Raw genomic sequence first — 24,422 nt, forward strand, 5'->3', positions numbered from 1 at the left:
ACACATCAAAATGCCAAGAACTGCAATGTCAAAAAAATGCCTGATAGTGAGCTCTTCTTTCAAAATTGTTGTAAATAAACATGTAAAAACGTATTTTTTCCCCCAAGCTTGTAATTTCAAAGAGCTTGAAGAGTGTGAGTACAGCAGTGACTGAAGAACAACAGTCACTATCCACTTCAAAGCTTTGGAAATTGCATAACAATACACCCAAGTCCAATAGGCAGGCTGGTGAAAATTACAGATATGAGCTGTCCATGCGTCACAGGATAAGTGACTGCCTGTTGTCTAAAACAAGGCCTTTGCTGTAATTTGTTATAGTTACCAATAAGCAAATCCCATCTTTTCAAGAACCATGATTTTGTATCTGGATGACACATATTATTTTAAAGGCTTAGGAACATCTGTGCAGGCAACAGGACTCACCGGGATATCGATTTCTACTTTGAGCAGAGACTAATGGGTTTTGTCCTGTAAATCTCTGACAGTGGTTTTGATTGATTATCCCCTGCTGTTGGAATACTGCTGAAAGGCTGGCATGTTTTATCCACATCAACAACAAGGAGCAAAGCAGAGAGCTGTGTTTAACTAGCAATGTAATGGCTATTGATTGGTATATAAGCTGCATTGTGGTGTGGATAGCCTTCTCGCTATCCTTTGGTAAAACTAGGCCGTAGTTTTGAGAGCACACCAGCCAATACCATCCAGAGCTATTGACAGAAACAGAAGAAGGGAGCTGCAGAAGACGTTATGCCTCCCAACATCCCACTGTGACCCACCGCCTCAGAACGGGACTTTTACTTAAGTTACTTATCATCTATCTTTGAAGGATTTAACACAATGATGATTGAGCCTATGCCCCCAGAGTTTGCAATATTTATATTTTCAGTTTTACAAACTGGGTGTGTCTGGTGACATTCCTTGATAACATGATGTTTTAAGTTTTGCTATAGTGGACACACACTGTAGGAGCCACATATGAAGTATTTTTCTATGTTTGTTACGGTACACGTTTTTGAGTCACTAATACACACCAATACAAAAAAAGCACAGAATTCTGAACACATGAAGCGCCCTACAGATTATTTATCAACAAGGATTAAAATCATGAGGATTGGAATTCTAACACAGGATTAGAACTTGTAAAATGTTCATTTGAGTGTTGAACATGTAAAGGCCAAATGATAATGTCATTAGTGTCAAAAGAGCCAAAATGCAATTTTAATGATGTGGCAAAATGTGATTATGCTGTGACTAAAGTTATTTAAAAGAGATCAATTGATTGTTTGTGTAATGACTGAATGAATGTCTGTTTTATCTTTTTCAAGGATCTGTTGTGCTCATTTTTGGCATCTCTAATGATGTATCTAAATTGTGAAACCATCATAAGGCAACTATGAGTGTAACATAGTAAGACAAGTTAACAAGTAAGTGCAAAAACGTGCTTGTGTGCATCTCAGTGTACTTGTATAAGAGAGTATGTTCCCCTCCATGTTCCTCTTTACTCCTCAATGGTAGTAAGAAAAAGCTTCAAAACAAATCCTTTGTTTAACTTTGTAGTCGAGAAACAACATGATAATTAGGGATGGTTAACGAGAAGGTACCACAGGAGATCAAATTATTCGAATCAAAGCTAACACAAGCCCCAACACCTCCTCACTACATTGTGTGTGTGTGTGTGTGTGTGTGTGTGTGTGTGTGTGTGTGTGTGTGTGTGTGTGTGTGTGTGTGTGTGTGTGTGTGTGTGTGTGTGTGTGTGTGTGTGTGTGTGTGTGTGTGTGTGTGTGTGTGTGTGTGTGTGTGTGTGGGTATTAAACCGAACCGGATTGTTTTCTAGGATTTCGAGGAAACCTCCTCCCCACAAAATTGTAGCATCAAGGAGACACAATAGGCAAGGAAGACAGAGTGTGAAATGTGTTTTAAAGTGAATATCCCTTTCCATATACATACTGTATATAAGATTAATGATAGAGTGCATTGTGGAAAAGAGTCTAAAGCTTATAGAGCAAAAGAAAAATGAGGAATTATAATTTCTTGATCTCTCCTTGGCTAAATCAGACGATTGAATGTAGAGCACAGTAAAAGTTCAAGTTAAGCTCTGGTTGTGCCTAGTTCTATTTGTAAATACAGACGCCAAAATTTTCACACAAATTCAAAGAACGTGACAGGACAAAATGGCTTGTGTGAGTTTTTGTGCACGCAGTCATGGGCATATATTACTTACAAGTATGTTCTTGACCGTCTCCTGAGGCCTGACAGCCATCTTCATCGTCACAGTCTGTGGTGCTGCCCTCATCTGTTTCCCCACTGCCCAACTCATCCCAGGCCTCCATCTGGCCCAGCTTAGGAAACTTTTCCTGGGTCTCCTGGACAACAAACAATAATACAAAGTTTATCACTTACTAGCAGCAGTTTTTCCCATTAAAATATTCAACATCATGTCCCCGCGCCCCCTTTTTCTGCTCTGACGTGTCAATGCCTGTAAATGTTAGCAAGGGCCCAACAGATGATACATTGAATCCTGGGATAATCAAATAGAGGTGTGGGTGTTGTAGAGTAAGGAACCTGTCTGGGAAGCTGGCGTGTTACATTTCATTACACTCAAAATTAAGAGGAGCATTGTAGAGAGAAAGCCTTGAAAAACAAAACAATTCTTTTTAGCTTTGTGCTATTTCCTTTATACAGCAAAATGTATTTCTATTTGAATAGAGCTCAATTTACTCTTACACCATGTTTTTCTGTTATAAATATATTTTCTTTAAAGTTACACTAGTCATCTAATATAGTCATTAGAAACATCATCTGTATTAGCACTTTATCTAACTGTAATCCTGTCGACCTATAGAAACCATCTCACATGGTTCTAGGACACAGTTCCTTTCCCCGACTAGAGTATAAAACACTGCTCCTTATGATGTTCCCCCCTTCCAGCATGGGGCCAAATAATTGGACCACCTGCCGGTCCTTCCTGCTGTCAACCTTCATCAAGGTGGTCTCTGTTCCATCACACCATGTCTAACAAGAAGCTCTCCTGACACCACAACAAATGATCCTTTGGAGTATAAGGGGTTAGCAAGTGGCGTGAATAAAATATTTGTTGAACATGACGAACTATAGACACACATAATTATCTCATTTTGTTTTGGAGCATCCTTAAGAGTTGTATATGCATAAATGCACACATGGACACAAATACAAATGCATGAGAAGGCTCAATCCCGGTTCACAGCTGACCTTCATATGGAGGATCAACCATTAGAGACATGTTCAGAGGTGGTAGGAGGAATGGGGGGGTGTTTGTGGTGATGAAGGTGACTAATAACCATGCCATTAACACCAGACTCTTGTGTGTCACTCAACACACCTGACAGCAAAGGTGACCTTTAACCAGTTGTCTACTGAGCCTTCAACACCCCAAAAGAAACATGAAAAGACAACATTCTCATAACTATAAGTAAACTGACAATGCAAAGCTCAATGTAGGGTATAATAATGAAACAAGACTAAGGTCCTCTGACACATGCACTGCAACCCTGAATTGATCTGAGATTACCCAGAAGAGCTGTATTTGAGAACGCAAATGTCCAATTAATTCTGACCAAACGTCGAACAGACTTTACCCTGCCAGTTACCTAATACTAAATCCATCAAAATGGATCCTCTGGATATCAAGAATATTGTTATGTACAAAGTTTCATAGCAATTAATTCAGTTGTTGATGAGATATTTCACTTTAAACCTTCCTACCCTGCTACAAAATCTATGTAAGACTTAAGAGTAGATGAACAGAAAGTCAAGGCCTTAAACTGACAGGAACAATTAATGAGGAAAATAATGACCCTCACAAAACTTCCTGTATAAATGTCAACAGTTACCCTGTTTCAGTGTGAACATCATTATGAGTAAGAATATATGTTTGCTTTCTGCAATATTTACCAGATTATGGATTAACATTAACTGCAAGGGAGAGTGGAAGGGGACACGATATTTTAATTCATTACATCTGCTGTGCATTACATTTGTACTTAATGTGAATGTGTCCCCCCCTCTCACTCAGGCCTGAGTGAGTGAAATGAGGGCTACAAGTGAAATGAGTCATGTGAAACCATAACAGACCGCCAGGCTCCATGAAACTGGAGTGGGCTCTTTAGTGGAAACAGCTAAAACATATCACTTATGCTCACCGCAAAAAATGAAAGCAATAGAGAAAAGCTGGATGGCTTAGTTTTCATAGATGGTCAGTAATGTACAAGAGGATTACTTTGAAAAAAGGTGAACCACATTACATGCTGGTTCCAGTATTGCATTTTATAGGTATAGATTGGCTCACATTACACCTTGTTGACAGGCACTTTATGTGTCCTGCCTGATTTGAGGCTGAAATGTGAAACTTTGCTTAGGCGATGCATTTGCTGCAGGAAGCACACTAAAAATCATATTTTCTGCTTTAGCTGTATATATACTGTGTACTACTGGGAATTTTCGTACCACTTTAATGACATTATTCTACTGCTTCGCATTACAGGAATAAGTACATTTGGTTTTGTGAAAAATAAGATCACGCATCACTGTTGTGTGTTTTGCCGAACCAGTCTTGTTACAGTTTTGCTGTCCAAAATATCATTGCTCAATAACCTTAAACTATTTAATATTTGTGTGACATATTCATGAGTGCTTGAGTTTTAAGATATAGTATTTGAATAAAGAATGAACAGTAAAGAACTTAAATAAATGCAGTGCACATAAGGAGGAAATGCTCTGCTGAACAGCACAATGTTTGTACCGACATCCTTAAGATAACCATTTGGGTATTAAGCTAATAACCGTTCCGTTCAGGGGACGTTTAACACAATGCTGCTTGGCCCAGCTGTCCTTAAAGCCTTTTAATTAGAGACTAAATCAATTAAGGTGTTGTCACTGTGGAGACCACCGTCAGGCTGCTTAAGAATTGTTGGTTGGCTGCCGTCCAATGCAGTTTGTTGGCTTGTTTTGACAATGTCGGAACGGCAGAACAGAAACTCTTCGTGTCACTTCTTTCTGTTGAAATGTCACCTTAATTGTCGTATTCCAGCAGCATAGTGAAGAAGTAAATGTATAATTTGTCCTGGCACAGTATCTACAGAATGAGAGATACGCCATGTTCCAATATGAGCAACAAAGACTGTTGAATTCATAATATGTAGTGAATTTTCTCTCCCTCTATCTACTTTGTGATTGACAGTTGCTGCACTGAGGACCAGCTCTGAGTTTGAATGAGTGTTTTAAGCAGTATCCTGTAGAGTAGAAGCAGAACACCCATTGTATGCTGCTATAAGACGTGCAAGTTAATTTCAGATAAACATAATATTATAACTGAAAACAATATGTTCTAGCATAAAAGGACTCAGGACACTTACATGAACAAGAGAGTGGATTTGAGACACAGTGTGGTCTATTGTTGTAGTCAAAAGCCTAAGAGACTTTCAAAAATGTGTACTCATGATCCATCACACAAGAAAGTGGCTGTAATATTTCAATAGCAGCAACCTTTATGTTTAGTAAAAAGCAGAAATATAGAGTGTCTTTATCCCAGAAGGACAGATATCTTTATTCTCTTATAGCTCAGCCTTCTCTCTGACATGTAACACAATGACTTTCACGAGGCTGCTGTGTCAGATTCAGATGAGTCTATTGATAGAAAGAAAAGAGAAAGAAAGAAATGCTTTTGGTAAAAACATTCGACTGTCAATCAGACTGTCACGTCTACCTCTTCCAAACTTATGTCACCTGTTACACCTTGTTACATTTAAGTCTAGTGTAGCAAAGAATATTGAGAAATCTATTAACGGATAAATGGCTGTATCAGCCTCTTTTATGATCAGCATCAATCTAAAGTGTGTGTGATAATGGTCGGACTCAAACGTTTGACAATTTGGCTAATTTAAACATTTTTGTTGTAAATATTTCAAGGTCACATGATTACATGTATGGACACCAGAGTATGAAGTGCCTTTCCTTCAGACATTTTAATTCAGAACTAACAGTATTAGCCCTGAATCAAGAGTGTTGCAACTTGCCTTCAAAATCTAATATTTGCAACGCATGTGCCAAGTAAAACAAACAGATAATGACACACTGACAAGAAAGAAAGACGGCGGGAAATAAACAGAGAAAAATGGGAGTAATAGTTATAGTGAGAGAGTCGAGCAAACAGGTGAAGGGGCTAACGGGGAGATGATGACAAAAAAATAAGTCTTTATGCTCGAGGCTTGCTTCGAAATTACCCTGGCATCTTAAGACAAATGAGGTGATGCTTAGAATATAATTTCTCCTCTCACCCTGCCAACTCATTTTCCTCTTTCTTTCTCTTCTAAAGCATTCCTCAGACAGAGGATGATGGGGCAGGTTTAAGAGCATCAGGGGCTGAATTCCTTCCTTACCTCCTGAAGAAGTTTGGAATATAGAAAAGGCTGAAAGAGAGAGTGTGTGTCTGTTTCGGTGTATTATGTGGGATGCTGCTGTCAAACTAGTGGAACAGGATTATAAGTCAGAACCTTTGTGTGCCCACATCGAGACATGTGCTATTTTTCTTCACTGAAACGTTGAAACTGAATCACTTTATTGAGGGCAGTTGTGGTGAAAACTCCATATGTGGACAGAGAGAAGGAGAGGAATAGGAAAACCCAGAGGAGACTCAAGGAAAAAATGACGGTGGCAAATCTGTCTGCTGAAGTCCATCCAACTTGTTTAATTCAAATGATGTCCATTCTGACTGTGAAGGCTTATAATGATTATGTGTATAAGCAAATATCAACCAAGCAACAGATTAAGCATGTACTTAATGTGTAATTGTGTCGGTATACATACAGGCTGCAAACAAAGTTAACTTCTGGAACAGATATGAGGTATTGTTTGAGTGGATTAATGGCGCACGTTGTGGCCAAACCATTTTCCAACAGTTCTCAATTGTTTGATAGACTTTGACTGGAAGATAAAGAATGTTTTGGACTGGACACCAATGGTAGATGTCAGAGTCTAGACCACAGCAATAGATTCCCTTGCCATTAACAACAAGGAAAATGAAATTGATTCAAAAATAAATGTGAAAATCAAAGTGTAAAAAAGTGAGCCAAGTACTTTTCTACTGTTGTCCTTTTCCATGGTTAAAGTTGAAGCCAGAAAAACCTTTATTCCAAAGCTTACAGCACATATTTTGTCTCGTTGACTTTTAGATGTGAAATCTATATTGCTCTTAAGACAATGAAAAGATAAGGTTTAACTCGCAATACCACCGAGCAAACAAAAACCTGCTGACCTCATACAGTTATCCTAGAAGTTGTCAGCTAAAGCAAATACAAAAAACTATTAATATACTGTATGCTAGGACCAACTTCAACTTCTTGAAAAAGAATGTAAGCCAGACTCAGGTTTCACTCTATTGCTACTTGTAATAATCATATGTTAATGTAAAAGTTTGACAAATAACAAAATGGCTAAGTTTGTTTGCAATTGCACAATGCATGTTGGACATCATTTAGAGTAGGAGAACAGACCAACTAGTTTATCTAACAGGATTGTTTTTATTTTTGAACAGGCCACATGGTTGTCCTTTCTGCAACCAAAACAAATCAGTTATTCGTAGGCCTAATTGTCTAACTTTCCACCAAATTTTGTGAAATCTGAAAAGCTGCTTCTACTTGTGAAAATAAAAAATTACATTTCCCAAGAGTTCTGAGTAATTCTGTTTGTTGAACATTTTTTAAACAAAGACAGAGCCCCACGCCCCTGCGCTGCAAGCTAGTACATGTCGATGTTCTTGCTAACAGTTGTTGCACTTTTTGGCAATGACCTCGTGTAACCCTCATGAGTCAATCACGACGAACCGTTATAGCGTAGGACTGTCACACCCTGCTCCTGTCAGAATCTGACTGGGGCAGATTGTGTTTGTGTAACGTGTGAATAAACTTTGGCTTTTGTTTGGCAAATCCGTTTGAATGACATCAGTGGTTTTCTGGAAACATGTTCCAACAGCTACCTAGCTGCTGAAAATTATTTTCAGTGAGCGATGTGGGGGTCAACAGGTTTGAAGGATTCTGCTGCTTTCTATCCATGTTGGGCTACATAAGGCCACATGATCACAACAGGTTTACAGAGCCCCCTGCCCCAAATAAACCCTGTGGAGGTGGGTGTTTGTTTGGTCACTGTGTTTCTTCTTTATGTCTGTTCACAGTTAGTCGTTTTTACATACTACTGGACCCATCAAACTGATATTTATCTTTGCATGCTCAAGGACCAATACTGGTTGGGGGGGATACTAGATTTTTTCGAGAAATCTGTTGTATTGACTGTTTTTATATACCATCATTAAATATTAAAATAGCTGACTCCTAACTCCTTTAACAGGCCGTTAAGGGAAGCAATTGATTAACTAATGCTTCAGTTTGCAATCTAGTTTCTGCCAAGAATTAGCAATGATTCCTTTCCAGATTTGCAAGGTAAGCCTCAAACCGCAGTCCAGTAGTCCTGGTATATTTTTCCATCAACCCGATGCCTCTGTTGGAGGGCTCAAAAGTGCTGGGCGGTGGTGTAGAGAGGGAGAGACATTCCCCGCCTACTGTAGGTTGCGAAAGGAGATAAATATGTTTATTCAGTCCCTATTTATTCAATATCAACCTCATGTTTATGTGTGTATAGCCAAAATAAATGCAAAAAAAACGGACAAACATCGCTTCAGGCCGCAGTTACACCCTTGAAAAGCAATGGAGAAGCACGCCTGCACTGAGCCGGTGCAGACTCCATGTTAAGATAAAAACGTTGCAGAGATGTGCAAGTCAAAGACGTACAGTAGGGTTTACAATTGTGGTAAGCCTTCATTCAATGATTAATTAGATTAGTTTTCTTTACAGACAACTGGCAGACATCTACACTCACCTGAGTCCACCTTGCTTGTTGAAAACAGTTTCATGTACCATCAGCCACAGGATATGAAACTGTTTTCAAGGGAAAAAACTAAAAACGTAATCCCCCTCCTTGCTTAAATAATATTTACTAAATATGTGAAGACACATGAGCCTATAATCCCTCCTACAGATAATCTTTGGAACATTGTGTTTTACTTCTTTTTAACAAATGCACACCACGTCACATTGGAAAGAGGGATTTTCACAAACTTGTGCCAAAAACAGAAATGGGTCACGTACTTTCTCCACATGAGAAGAATCACTGTCTGCATGGAACTGAAACACATAGGGAGAGTAGTCATGACCCAAAGTGGAAAAACTGTTACAGTTCACTGGATTTATATTCGCCTCGCATCTAATTATGATGGTAAAAAAAATGTTATGCCTAGATTAGAGTCTGGGTTCCCGAAGTTTGGTTGCCAAGCTAACGGAGAGCCCTGGGCAGCGAGAGTTGTTGCTGTAGCGTTGCCACAGCAGCAGCAGCAGCAAGGAGCAGCAGAGCTCCTGTGAAGGCCAGCTCCATCATCTTCTTCAAGTGGAAAGAATCTCTCCCCTCCCTGTGACGGGCTGCCAGCTCAGCCCGAGCTTTCTTCATCCCTCGACTCCACTAACTCTTTCAAGCTCACACACTTACAGACTGCTACAGGCATAAAACCTCAAATATATTATACTGTGAAGGCATATTGAAGTGGAAAATAAATAGATAGTTTTCTCATTATTATGCTTTCAAGGAGTTAAATAACACGTTTTTCTTTGATAATGTTAAGGGTCTTCTTGAGAGGATGCACAAACTTGCTAATTACTAAACTTCCTAACTCATTCACTCATTCTGAGTCCCTGCAGATAGATCTGAGGATCGACTGGATCCTCAGATGCAGAGTGTGTGTGGTAAGGTCTCTGATGTGGAACATTGCCGGGCCACTGGCCAAACCAGGCAGCAAAGCAGAAGTCAATCTCATCAATCACACACACAACTGGCCTTTCTTTGCTGGACTTTAACGCTGGAGTCTTCCCAACTCTCCATGCACCGCAGCTTTCACCATTTCTACCGTCAGCATATCTGACAAATACTAAATACAGGAATAAAGTGTGAAAATGTGTTTTTTCCCCACACAGTGTGTCGCCACTAATGTTTCATTTAACCAAGTACAAATTGACAAACTGACAAATGACCTGGCCCTGAGTACTCGCATGGAAACAGATAGACCATTGTGAAAAAGATCCCCACCCAAAAACAGCTGGACTCATGGCTGAGAAGCAAGAATCTACTTTGAAACATTTATTGTCCACATTAGCAATATTTACGGGCAGACAGCAAGAGAGCGGGAAAGAGGATATTCAGAGATACACAGGGGAGAACAATAACTTGGGCCTACTCACTTAATGGAGCATTTTATAGGAGGTCAAGAGATTTGACTTGTCCTGTGTGCATTTGAGAGTTGTTTCCAACATTTATATATTGGATTGTACATGGAGTTAAGTTGAGTGTGTAGGTTTTCTCTGTTATCTTCCACCTTGCAAACAACTGTTGTGGGTATGTGTGTGACTCAAATATTACAGTGAATACCAACACACACACACTGCTTTAAGAGGAGAATGCCATGGTAGATGAGGGGTCAGAGTGTGTGATGCATCAGCAGTAGTTTCCCAATCCTCTTAGTGCCACAGTGCTCCGGGTCTACTATTCTCTACTAGATAAAAATACACACGTCTTAACCTCACTAATCCCCGAAATGGAGGTTATTCACACTTGGAAGAGCTCAGATCAGGAATTCATTGAAAACCCTCTAATACCTTTTTTAAAAGAAAAAGGAGAATAAACACACAATTTAAAGTCAGTCCAGTGTGTCTATTTTGAAGGATATTACTTTCAGTTAAAATAACAAGCCAAACTAGCAGAAGGGATGAAACAACACAAATACAGCAATGAATAATCTAACTTCCATCACTGGTACGAAACATTCAAATGTTTTACTCCAAATAGATACTTTGTTACAGTATTCATCACGACTTTAAAGGACTACCTTCTCAATAATCCTCACTGTCAATGTCTGAAACTAAACGTGTTTTTTACAGGGACAAAAACAAAGAATCAAATCTAACAGCTGTTGAAAAGTGTGTTAAATTATTCAATGGGAGATATCTAATCAAATGTATCATTTTACTTTCTGTAAAAGCTTTTTGTTTGTTGTTGTTTTTTGTCAGGGTCAGGTTTTTATACGCTGTGTGAGACAACCAGGCTTTGGTATTGTCCTTCTGTTAAATAACTTCTGATCAGATGTTTGAGGAATTACACTCATTCAAAGATGTAATCAGTAATACTTTGCAGGTGTTGCTGGTCGATGCAAAACACTTGACTGGCTAATATTTCTGTGCTCCAAATAGACAGCCACGCCGACTTTGTGTATTTGCTGGGAATGCTCCGTACTCTCAGTTCCCCTAAACTACCCTTAATTATATTTCTAAAGACTCAGAGAGAACAGAGGTTCAGCATTCTAAAGCTGAGGGATTGATCACTGAGGACTCTTGTGGTTTATAAAGCTAAAAAGAACTCCTCTAAACCATCCACACAGTGTCTGCTGATCGCTAGTGTTTTCTCATCCATTTGTCTATATTTTTTTAAGCTAATATAAGTTTCACACAGGCTGTGTCAAACTACGAAGTCAAAACAAAAGCAAACAGTATAACTTAATAATGCTTTTCAAGTATAAAACGTACTCATGATTGAACTCCATTTACCTTAACAGCCTAAAAGGCACCAAGGGTGTCCAGTGGAGTTTGTACTTTGGAGATGGATCCAGATGGGCTTGCCAAAATCAATCTGAATAGGAACTTGTTTTGTGACTCGCCCACCTGGAAGATTCTTATTAAATGGCCATGTCTCTAAACATCTGTTGAGGGCTCTGCAGCAAGGGTAAAGAGAGCGGGGGACAAGTGGCGACCTTGTGTGCTGGAAAAAGCAGGGACAGGTGATATCATTATGCTGATATTTGTCTGGTCTCTTCTTGTTTTAAGGCAGTTTGGACTGGATGGTGATGATCTGCTATTTTAAGAGAGAGAATGTCATTTTTACTTTAATCACTAGTCAGTTAAAATGTAGTTCAAAGATGAGGGAGGTGGGAAATAAATGTGGGGTTGTGCTGTGATAAAATTAGGGAGCGTGCCTTTAAGCATGTCATAGGCTTTTAAACCTGAAATGATATTAGCCTATTACAGCTGTTGGCAGAGGATCTAATTCTAATAAAGGCCACTTTCATCTACATGAATCACGTTGGATAGCAACAAGGATTATTTATATGCACAGGTGGGAGTCAGAAAATAGAAGTGTAAATGTCTAGATATTTTAAGTTAATGTTTTGCAACTTCTGATGCTACAGTTTAAAGTTCCCCTATTATACTGTTTTTTATTACTTTATTAAAGGTCTCAGATATATACAAAACATGTCTCTGAAGTGTTTGGCCTCGAAATACCAAACAGATCATGCATTGTAGCAGGGGGGGGTACCTTGGTTGTTTATTGGCTAATGGTTACACAAGCCACTACATCGTTATGTAATCACAAAGTGGCCAAAATCTGATCAGCTCATTTCCAGACATGTTTTTATATAAATGGATCAGGACAAAAAGTGAGCAAATCTTTTTTCCTGAAACTTTGAGAATCTCTTTACACAGAGGAGACATAGGTTTATGTATAAAAGACATGAAAAAGTGGATTTTGCATAATAGGTGACCTTTGATATGCATATACTTTAACTGTGTTAAGTTCCTTGTGTTTATGCAAGGGTGTGAGAACAAACATGGTGAAATATATTTCAGTGGTAGTTTAACTATTCTGGATGTACCTTGGAAAGCCTGTGACATTATGCAGTTTAACACTCTGTGATCCCTTGCTCTTATCTGGCACAAACATAAAGCTCAGCCGAGCCCTGCCGCCTGGTCTGGATTCAAGGTGCGCTTTTCAACACTGTAAATGTCAACAGAACACCCGTTCAACTCTACAAAGTTACCATGACAACAAGGTACTTGACAGCCACCGTGCACAATGGGATGTTGTGGTGGGATAGAAATGATCTTAAGCTGTCTGTGGCAATCAGGTGGACAGGCAGGCTAAGAGATATATGAGATACAAGATACAAGTGAACCGAGAAGGAAAATAAATGTATGGATGTGAGATGAAGGAAAGGGCATGTTTGCAGAAAACGATAAAGAATTGGCAGAGTAGTTAAAGCAGAAACAGATTAACAGAGAAAGATGACAGATTCCAGAGAAGTTTGCTATTTGTACTATAATCTTCGACAGGCAAAAAAGTGCTGAAAGGGTAAAAACAGGGGAAGAAAGAGTGATACAGTATAGAGATAGAGAGTGAGAGATGGCTGGTCGTCTACAGTATATGTGGACATCATTTTCAGGACTACAAAGGGCAGGCAGGCAGAGTGGAACCAAATCCTAGTCCGTTTGTCTCCTCAAATGGCCTCTAGGGACTTTGTGAAATGGCCCTTTTCTTCTTGGGCCTTTTCAGCCCTAAACCACATCTACATGACAAACAGTGTCACTTTGAAGCTGCCTGTGTCATCTCTGCCTATCTGTCAATCATTCCTGACCTTTTGCTCCCGCCTCTTATCTTTCTTTTTTTAAATGTCCACTGTCTCCATTTCTCCCTTTATCCTTTTCATTCGTCTTTGATATCTGCCTCTGCGCTCAAATCAAATCTTTAGATCCGAGAAAAATGGCAAGGACATTTTAGAACTTCAAGGGTTATATTGTCTGTGGCGTTTTAATTAGACAACAATTCATTCAATTCAGTTTGTAGAGTCGCTGGTTACATAATCCCATAGTTGACTCATATCAAGAGATGTTTCTCCAATACCAGCATGTTAAAAACAAAGAAACATTTTATTGTTATTACAATTATTATTGCTTAACTGCTCTATACAACTAAGCCTGTACAGTTAATGAATGTTGTTTTTTATTTGTGTATAGCATAAATGAGCCTATTTGATATGATAAAGTGATATTAGATCGTTACATAGACACAAGCATTTCGGACTACTAACAACTATTGACCTGTTTCAGTGTGAAGACTATTTTAATAATAGAGAACAATTGTTCTTTTGCAAATATACACTTACAACGGCCATTATTATTAACCATCTGAACCTGTAATGACTTTTGATGCTTGCATTTTACTGAATCTTGCTATCCACTTTAAACAAGGCAACAGGGAACAGTCTAATAATAAGGCTAATCAGTAACACATTAGCTCTACTTGTTTGTAAATATGTAGTAATTGCAGTGAGTCCCTTAGCATTCCGATATTATTTGTGACATATGGAGGAACAGACACATTTGTTTAGGTGAATGCTATGACTTTATAACTGATGAGAGATTTCTTCATGCTGATCATCTTACCTGGTTGAAGAGCTCTAACCTCTCCTTGACCTCGGCCAGTGTAGGGTTCGGGCTGCGAACTTTGACCTCTGGGTTTTGCCTCTGGGCGTGCAGACCGTTTCCTACAACTCTTCCAGTATAGCTATAATAAAAAAGAAAGAGAAAGTTAGTTGTAGTCAGACTGAATATAAGTGGTAGCTCAATAAGACACCAGCCATGTTCTGGTGTTATTTATCTTAATTTGGCTTGTTTACGTATTGCACTGCATATATTCTTTTAGGTTTAGGTTTTTTATGGTGTTTGTATGAATGTGTAAATACACTTTATGAAAGATTACAGTGGAAAATAAATCTTGGACTTCACTCAGTTATGCTTAAAAAATAAGCTGAGATGTTTATTTTATTTTCCCGTCAAATAAACGAAAGACAAAACCAATGTTTCTGTTTTGTTTATAGTTGAGTTCATTATGATGTCCTCAATGTCTGCATTCGGAAGTCTGCCAGCTGTACCGCAGCATTTCTACAACATAAACTAAAAACCATTAGGGCCTCATTTGGCCAAACCCAAAGAATTTTGCACAAAAACATAAAAAAGCCCCATTATGCAATAATTATTGCATCAAATGTGGTTAAAAGTCACTTAATGCGGCTTTGCTGTTCTTCTGTGATTAAAATATTGAAATGAAAATAAAACCAGGCACAGCCTTGTAAAAATGAAATAGAGAGACGTGGTGAGCTGGACTCTTTAATCCCTGGCATGCTCCGTGGGCCCGCAGCTCGGCAGGGATTAGAGCTGTTGATTTTGTCGGAACTGTTGTCGAGCTGATGTCAGGAAGGCTAAAATTCCTCGCAGCTGCCTGATGTAAAAGGGAAGTGTTTTATTTGAGTATAATAGACATAAAAGTAGTTTTAGCTGAAATAACCAAGTATCATGACACATCAAAGCACAGTTAAGGCTCCAGAACGAATTGATTCAACATTTCTAGTCGTGTAGAGCCATGGAATGGATTACGTTGCTGTTTATTGTTTTGAACGGGCATTTGAGGATACAGTGGCGGCAGATCTACCTCTGTGTTTAGCAAAGCATGATTGCACTGGGTGGCTGTGCTGAATGAAAGTCCAGCTAGGGAAATGTTCTCACACACCCACATACACTTGACAATTCAGTCATTTATTTCCCGCAAAGCATTAATTAATTTGGTTATTTTATTCATTTCTTCTTCATACTGTTCCCTCTGTTAAAGGTTGTTGAAGAGTAACACCATTTATCAACAGTTACTCATTAAATAGAGTGACAAGTAGGTTAACTGGAAATGAGTCAAAATAATAATTAAACAGATTAGGTTGAAGAAAGGTTAAAGACCTGTTGTGTTTATAACCTACAATAAGACACTCATCATAGCAACCGGTATGTTTACAATGACAACTCTTGAATGGCAAAAGAGTGACTCATGACTAAGAACATCAGAAAAACATCCTGTTTGTAATTTAAGGGAAATGACGGGACAACAGCCTGTCAAAGAGAAATACTGAGACACTCTAAAATTAAAAAGTTCATCCATGCTTTACTGAGAAAGTACATTCATATTACAGAGAGGCTGTTTAACTATTTTTTTTTTTTACATTAATAGTGCTAGAGAGATATACATTATCTCATAGCCCTCTGGCTCCAGGCTCATCTGAAATACTGAAACTCCCTGAATTTAAACACCGGTGATCATATTACTACCTAAAGCCCTAAACCCCAAATAATGAGTGTCAGATAAACACAACATTAAAGCTTTGCCCTGGCCTAGATACATAAAGTTTCATTTGTTCACCCTCCCTAAATAAACTATTACTACTATTAAAATTAATTTCAGGATCTTATGATACTAATCTCCCATGCGTGGGGGATTTAGAAGAATTGGAGAAGAATGATGTGTACTGGCAGCAAATCAATTGATGCTACCACAGGCAGTACAAGGTTGATAAAGTCATTATGTGTGATGGTGTTTTTATATGGATGTGTTTATGGGTGTGTGCGTGCATTTGTATGTGGCTGGCATGCACATACTTGTATATATGCATGTGTATATGAAGGGAGGCAATCATAAAAGTGCTGAACTTGAGAATCTCTGGCCTGTGATCTAAGCAAAGTATCAATGAGGTCTACGCTCTCTCAACTTGCTGAAACAGCGCTTTAAAGATTGAGCCCATCAAAATGCTAACATTTCTCGCTTAACCCTCCTCCGCAACACATTACTTTACTTCCCCTTCTTGTTTATATCCTTTTCCTCCTTCAATTGCTTGTTTTTTTTCTAGTATATTTGCAAAGTGCATTCCACCACCCCCACCTCCAGCTTCACACACACTCACAAGCAAACCACTGGCTGCTTTGACAACAATTGAAGCAATTCTGCTCTTGTCGAGATGAAAACAATCGATAGCTTTTAGACTTTCAACTTCCCCCCTCTGACATAAATTATAAATAGAGGGATCAAACCGCTCCCTAAGCAGTGGTTGAAAGTGTGTGTCTGTGTGTTAGGGAGCATATGCGTGTCTGTCTCCAGGCTTGGCTTGGGATAACAGTGTTGGCGCGGAAATGAGCTCATCAGATGGGATGCTAATGAAAGGGAAGTGTCAGGTCGAGTTTGGCAGTACGTTAGGCCTGGACCGTTTCAATGCAGTGTATGTTTGATATCATGTAGGGGAAGTGACATCTGACACAGCTAGGCATCCCATAGCCCATGGCCTTATAGACAGACAATCAATGCTGTACTTTTCTGGAAGGATCTGGAGCAGACATCAGATGTTACGATAACAATCCTGCCAATGGCAATAACGTGTTTCAGCCTTATGTTCCAATGAATTAGAGTGTGACAGGGGCCAGTGCCCCCGTAACACTGACCAGGGACCGTGGCCCCCATCCAAAAAAAAGGTTACAATATTACGATGTATTGGAACTAAATGATAAGATGGACTTTTATTAATCCCTTTTATTAATTCAATTGTCACTTAAAGTTACTAAAACAAATACTCTGAATGAAAAAAACAACTAAAACAAAGGACAGTAACTTAAATTTACTAAAACAAATAATCTTAGCAAAACAAATATAAATTACTGTATTTTATGTTTATTTTACACGATTAGTTCATACTGTATTTGTCTTTTTAACCCGCTTGTTATTGTGCCCCTCTCATGAAATAACTGGCCCCAGCCCTCCAAGTCAAATTGCACTAGAACCGGCACTGGAGTGTGAATGTGAGCAGAAGCTTTTACACGAATGCAAAAAAGACTGCAGCGCGCTAATGATATATCTCTGTTGTCTGTCTAATAAATAAATAACCACACTCAGTGTTTTTCCTCAGGGGGTCTCAAACATTCAGCATTAACAAACATTCAAACTGACTACCTACACATGTACGGCTTCTGACTCATGGCTCTCTGACTCCTTTCTATTGATTCATTCCCCCGTGAATGCCCAATTGATGCAATGTCCTAAAGGCAGCTTTGTCTGTTCTCGTCTTATTCTCCGCCTGGAGCACAGACTCGCTGTGACCTCCACTCCCAGATGCTGACCCCAAACTGAACTGTCTTGATCTTTCTGAAGGCCTGTAGGAATGCTCATGGGTTGTAAGACAGAAAACATAAATCAAATATTCATCGTCAATGTGTACAGGAAGATAACAGAAACAAAGTGCATGTTACGTGCCTGAACATTTCAGCGTAAACAAAGCTAGGCTATATCATGAATAACACCATGTCAAGGATGTGACCACATCACCCCAATTCTGGCCTCACTGCACTGGCTTCCAATTCGGTTCCGAATTGATTGATTGATTTGTTTTCAAAGCCCTAAATGGGCTGGCTCCGGCCTATGTAGCCGAACTCCTCCATCGCTACACCCCAGCCAGAGCTTTAAGGTCGGCTGACCAGCTGCTGCTGATAGTGCCCAAGACCAGGCTTAAAACCCGAGGGCACCGAGCCTTCGCAGCAGCTGGCCCTAGGCTCTGGAACACTCTGCCCCTCCATGTGAGGTCGGCCCAGACCCTCAGGGTTTTTAAATCTACACTAAAGACACACTTCTTCTCCCTGGCCTTCTAGTCAGAGTGGAGCATGACACCTGACTATTCCCTGTGTTTTAGTTTTTTATATTTCTGTTGTCAAATATTGTCTTTTATTGTGATTGTAGTAATATGTTTTTATTACATGTACACCACTTTGGCTCGACCAAAAATCGCTTTTAAATGTGCTATATAAATAAAAGTTGATTTGATTTGAAAGAAGGTTGGCCGCGGTTGAATTGAGGGTGTGTAGATCGGCCGCTGGTTAAAGTACATTCTGGTCGTCTTTCATCTGTGCTTAGTTGTTGATGGATCACTGAGGTCTGGCTGGGAGCTTTAAAGAACCCACAACAATCACAAGGGATTCAATTAGCCAGATATTTTGTGTATATATGCACAGTATGTGTCTGATTCTCTTTAACTACAGTAATAGTGCATCTTAGCATTTACCCACACATCCCTCAACGCTCTAAGGACAGACACATTTCCCTATAGAAACTAGACTGAATATTTCTTATTCTACTCAACCTGTTTCAGGCTATTGTTAACCTCCCAAGGTTTAATATACATTACAATGATAACTAGAGATGACAAATAGACACTATAAAATAAAAATGCAGCACGTAGGTCAGTTGCATTGTAATTGTTCTAACTGAATTCATACCACAAGCTGTCTGCAGAGATCTTTGCCAGAATCCTGATGACAAGATAAATGGATGTTCTCTGAGGCCGTTTTTTATACATTTTTCATACACTTTAAAATTCACACCAGGATTAAAAAGCAAAACAAGATTACAAGGCCTGCTTGGGGCTTGATATTTTGTGCAAGGAATTGTAAGTACAGTGTTTATCTGGATCTTTGCTTCTGTAATTTGAATCAATAAGCATCAAAAGCGGGACATTTCATAAAATACTGAAGTTTATAACATCGATGCACAAATGCAGTGCATCAATAGGATCAGGGGTTCCGACAGCCTTGGGCAAAGTTAGAGTTAAGACTTTTAAATAACTTTTTACTGCCATGAAATGTAAGAACAATCGTACACTGAAAAGATTCATAAAATTATACTTCCCATGTTTGAGCATTGTTTCAGGCTATTAAAGGCAGATTTAAGACATTTCAATACAAATAAGGCCTTATTTTTATATTCATTAATTCAATGCCTTTTAAATTATCTGCAAGAACCCTGGCAATAATGTCCCTAAATTATGTAAAAATATACTGTAAGACCTGTATTATCCCTAAAGCTATTAAGATCAGTCTAACAAACAGTAATGTAATTTCTCATTGGCACCATGTTATTACTGAACTATCGGGACCTAATTTATCCTTAAAGACCCTGAATGTTAGTGACATTATGAGGCGGCAACATACAATAAACACTTAGAGACTGCAGTTCTACATCCCTACACAATCGTGTTACAGAGGCAAAGTGTGTTTGTGTGTCTCTGTATTCAACCCAGTCTCATGGCATTTCGTGTTCACCAACACGATTTTTAATCTATTGATTCGTGTTCACCAACACGATTTTCCCCTTTTTTTTCGTGTTGCAATGCACGATTTTAAAAGCAATGTATTTCTATTGGTAGTCTCACGGCATTACGTGTTATAGGAATACCGGAAGCTGTGTGGTTCATAAAAGCATGTTCTTACTCAATATCAAGCCACAATTATTGCTTTTATTTTAAATCGTATAATTTCGGACTTTTGTTGCCGTCTGTGAGGAAAATAAATGGAGCTGAGAGCCTCAGGATACTGAAATCTGTATATTTGTAAAACTTTTTTTCTTTCTAAGTTGTTATTCCTTTCAAAATAACACACTATTATTTACTCACCAATAACACACAATTATCCTTGTTTTTATTTATTTGTTTAATTCCATAATCTCTGGGTTTTTTGGCGTCCGTCAGGAACTGAATTTCAAAATAAAAATAACCGGAAACAGACGTAGGCATTTCGAGCGATTACCCAAGATCCTCAGCTATGGTTTAAGCTCGCCGATTGGATGTTTTAGCCGCAATGCATGCTGGGATTTGGTGTTTATATGATATGAAATCCGGAAAACATTTTAAAAGAATAAAAGAATACTTAATTCCGTGTGTTCTTGCTTTTCTCTTTGAAAGTCATCACATAACGACATTGTAATACACGGTTCGGCTGCATTAAATATTACAGATCTGCCGTAGTTCTTTATTTATAGAGCCCTGATGAGAAGACCTTTGGAAAAACTGGAAGAAATGCCGCCGAAACTGAAGACTTGACGTGGATCATAATATATCAACAATTAAACAACATCTTCAATTTTTCTTCACACAATTCGTCTCCTTGCAGTATCAACACTAATTCGGCTGACTTTTACATTTGATCCAATTGGTAGATAGGTTATATTTACACCATAACGGTGCACAGCTGATATAAAAGGACTTGTAGTTTTTAAAGATATTACTGATTTTCTTTGAATATAAGAATCTAAATACTGAGTCTGAAATAGTATAGCAATATGCTGTAAAATTATGTGAAAGCATGAATAAAACTACACATCTTCAGATGTTGTACATACATAAGTGTCCTACACTAATAATAAAAAGTTATTATGGCTGTGTGCACCTTGTGTGCCTAGTGGTTAAAGCATGTTATTGAATTATTGTTTGTATGTGTTATATTTGATTAAAAAAATAATATAATATACTTTCATAGGGGGAAAGTAGAAGGTCTGTGATAGAAATATAGAATATAAAAAATCAAGAAGATACTGTAAGTGATCTCTACAATAGAACAGTTTGTACAAAGATATTAATATGAGGATGTGCAAAACAGAAAAACGAATTAACCTTTATTCAAACATTAAATAATACTTTAGATTAAAGTCTTCTTTTAAATAAGAAAAAAGCTTTGGGGGTATCTAAAGATAAATATTAAGCCTGACAAAGTACTTAACGTCTAATATATTGCTTTTCTGCAATGTTGACTATGTTGAAGCACTTATTTTAACTGATATCATACATATGAATTATACTCTTATGTATGTAGATAGTATAAGAAATGTGCAGAATATGACAGTTTAATGGTGGTGGTACCATGGTGGTACACACATATTGATAGAAGTCTTGTAATGCGCTGTTGAGGAACCTGTGACCCAAGTTTTTCATTCATTGCATACACAGTTGTGTATTATGATATGTCAATAAACCTTTGAAAATCTTGAAATCTTGAAAGGGATGTGCAAAATAGCCATTATACAGTCTTTAATTAACTATTAGTAGAGAATAACGAGTAATGAATATACTTTATTACTCGTTTCCATTCATGTCAATTGCAGATAAATGTTTAGTCTTCTCAAGCACCACCTATCAAATATCTCTCCTGATTGTTGGCACTTGACAATCACCTTCCCTGAATTTTACACAGGTGTAACTAAAGTCTGCTTTAAGGGTTGTTTATATTTCACATCATTAATCAGAATCTGCAAAGTAACTCAAATAAATGTAGTGGAGTAAAAATACCAGGTTAACCTCTGAATTGTAGTGGAGTAGAATTACAAAGTAACAATGAGCTGTGATGTGGGTATATACAGTGCTTGAATTGGAATAAAAAAGGTGCCAGTACTCTAAATCAGCAACAAGTATTTCGCACAAAGTCATAGTATATCCTATAATGCTGGTGGGTTTGTCTCTTTACTGTATATTTTAGAAAGGCTCACTGTACTTAAACAAAATGACTCAGGGTGCATCTGAGATTAGAGGGGGTGCAGTGGTAAAGTGCTATTTTTATAAGTGGGGAGTGGACCTGACACCCTCTATTCTAGGGGGGTCCGGGGGCATGCTCCCCCGGGAACATTTTTTTAAAAATATTGAAGTTAGATGCATCAATCTGGTGCAATTTGAGAGCAAAATGAAGAGATATATGGATACCTCTCAACATCCATAATGAAACAACTGTAAACAGATTTACTTTTTCTTTATGGATATAAAAGAAAGTAAAGCTTGACTCCTACGGGCTGGTTAAATGACTCCTCGTCCCTGAGGCCACTACCAGTTTTTTGTGCCATTTTGCTGGATTTATTTGTCAATAGCGTTGCTGCACAAAGTGATAGCCCTCTAGTTTAAATCTACTACCCAAAAAGAAACATATGGAGATGGGTTACTATTTAAAAAAAATGGCAAATCTATTTGGGAACAGTGGGGCCGGGCCTCAAATCCTATAGGGGGGTCCGGGGGCATGCTCCCCCGGTAAGATTTTTTTTTAAATGTTGGACTTAAATGCATCAATCTGGTGCATTTTGAGGGGGAAATAAAGAGACTACACCCATATGAAACAAAAATGTATACATTTAAATAATCATAAAATCATAAGTACATGGCCATAACCAATAACATACAATATCCAATATGAAAAAACATTGAAACTTGTTTATTTATTTGTTTTTGGTTCATTTATAGTTGTGAGTGTGTCTGGGCTCCTGAATCGGCCTCTCCTGTCTCCCTCCTCTCCCCCTGCTCCTCTTTGAGGCAACAGCAAAGACTAGTTTTAGCTCTCAACAAGTTTATCTTACCTTTTTTCACCTAGTTAACATTTTGTTTGTATTATTCATGCATATTTTACTAATCACTACCCCCTCAAATGGAAATATGTGTTTACATAAATGGTGACCGAACCGTTTGAGATCCACTGAGATAACTTAAACTAAGTTAACTATCTAAAGACTCAGAGAGTAATTTACCTCACCAGAGCTGTAGTTATCAGCCTCTCAGTCTGACAGCAAAGGACTCTCCCTCCACCTTGTTGTTGAAAAAGCTCCTTATATCCGTTAGCGCAGCTAGCTAGCACCAGATGCTAACAACAATACACGTAACCGGTGCGCGCGCTTTCTCGCTCGCTCGCGCCACACATACACCAACACACACCCTCCCGAGCTTGAATGACACACAGAGACCAATCGAGGGCATTAGTATGATCTGTATGAAAGTGGCAATGTCGGCAGGCCACGTCATGTAGACACCCTCTGTGAGGCAGAGTCAGACCCACATTTGCGCTGCGTTGCGTTTACAATATATTGCCGGCGGCTGAGTACCGGTACCACATGGGTAAAAATCAGAAGTGCCGGTACTGCGTACCGGTGAGTACCGGCCCAATTCAAGCACTGGGTATATATTAATGCTGAGCATTATGGACACAAGCGATTTTCACCCATTTATTAATTATATGTTTTACATTTGATAACACCAATGTGTTTAATAATGGCAACTTCTAATTGTGGGAAAAACGAAAACGTTCAGTAGAGACGTCCCATAGCATGTGTAGTCCTGGGGGTCGTTCTATAGTCTGGAGTGGTTTCGTACTATTTCAAACAGCTGTTTGACGCTCGGCGTAACCTTGGCGCACTGCCATTCCAACATCCAAATCCCAGAGCTTGAAGATTAATCACGGGGACTGTAGTCCTAAACGATAGCTGGGTATTATGGGTAGTGTAGTGTCTTCGGCCATCCTGAACTCGAAATGCGTACATCTGTTTCCGGTTATTTTTATTTTGAAATTCAGTTCCTGACGGACGCCAAAAAACCCAGAGATTATGGAATTAAACAAATAAATAAAAACAAGGATAATTGTGTGTTATTGGTGAGTAAATAACAGTGTGTTATTTTGAAAAGAATAACAAATTAGAAGGAAAAAAAGATTTACAAATATACAGATTTCAGTACCCTGAGGCTCTCAGCCCCATTTATTTTCCTCACAGACGGCAACAAAAGTCCGAAATTATACGATTTAAAATAAAAGCAATAATTGTGGCTTGATATTGAGTAAGAACATGCTTTTATGAACCACACAGCTTCCAGTCTTCCTATAACACGTAATGTCGTGAGACTACCAATAGAAATACATTGCTTTTAAAATCGTGCTGTGCAACACGAAAAAAAGGGGAAAATCGTGTTGGTGAACACGAATCAATAGATTAAAAATCGTGTTGGTGAACACGAAATGCCGTGAGACTGGGTTGCTGTATTACAATAACAAATATTTGTATTTGATTAATTGGACAAAAACGTCTAATCT

General features: G+C 38.5%; 1 protein-coding gene across 2 annotated transcripts in view; it reads right to left on the reverse strand.

Moving 5' to 3' along the window:
• The window catches only part of gpc5c (glypican 5c), a 98,028-nt gene that overhangs the window by 16,811 nt on the left and 56,795 nt on the right, over positions 1 to 24,422 (reverse strand). For both annotated transcript variants that reach the window (XM_079649190.1, XM_079649189.1), the window contains 2 exons: positions 14,346 to 14,466; positions 2,222 to 2,363 (listed from right to left, as the gene is read on the reverse strand). In XM_079649190.1, coding sequence (XP_079505316.1) covers positions 2,222 to 2,363; positions 14,346 to 14,466 — 263 coding nt within the window. The remainder of the gene's footprint in view (positions 1 to 2,221; positions 2,364 to 14,345; positions 14,467 to 24,422) is intronic.

Source organism: Notothenia rossii, assembly GCF_949606895.1.
Source record: "Notothenia rossii genome assembly, chromosome: 9".
Lineage (NCBI taxonomy): Eukaryota > Metazoa > Chordata > Actinopteri > Perciformes > Nototheniidae > Notothenia > Notothenia rossii.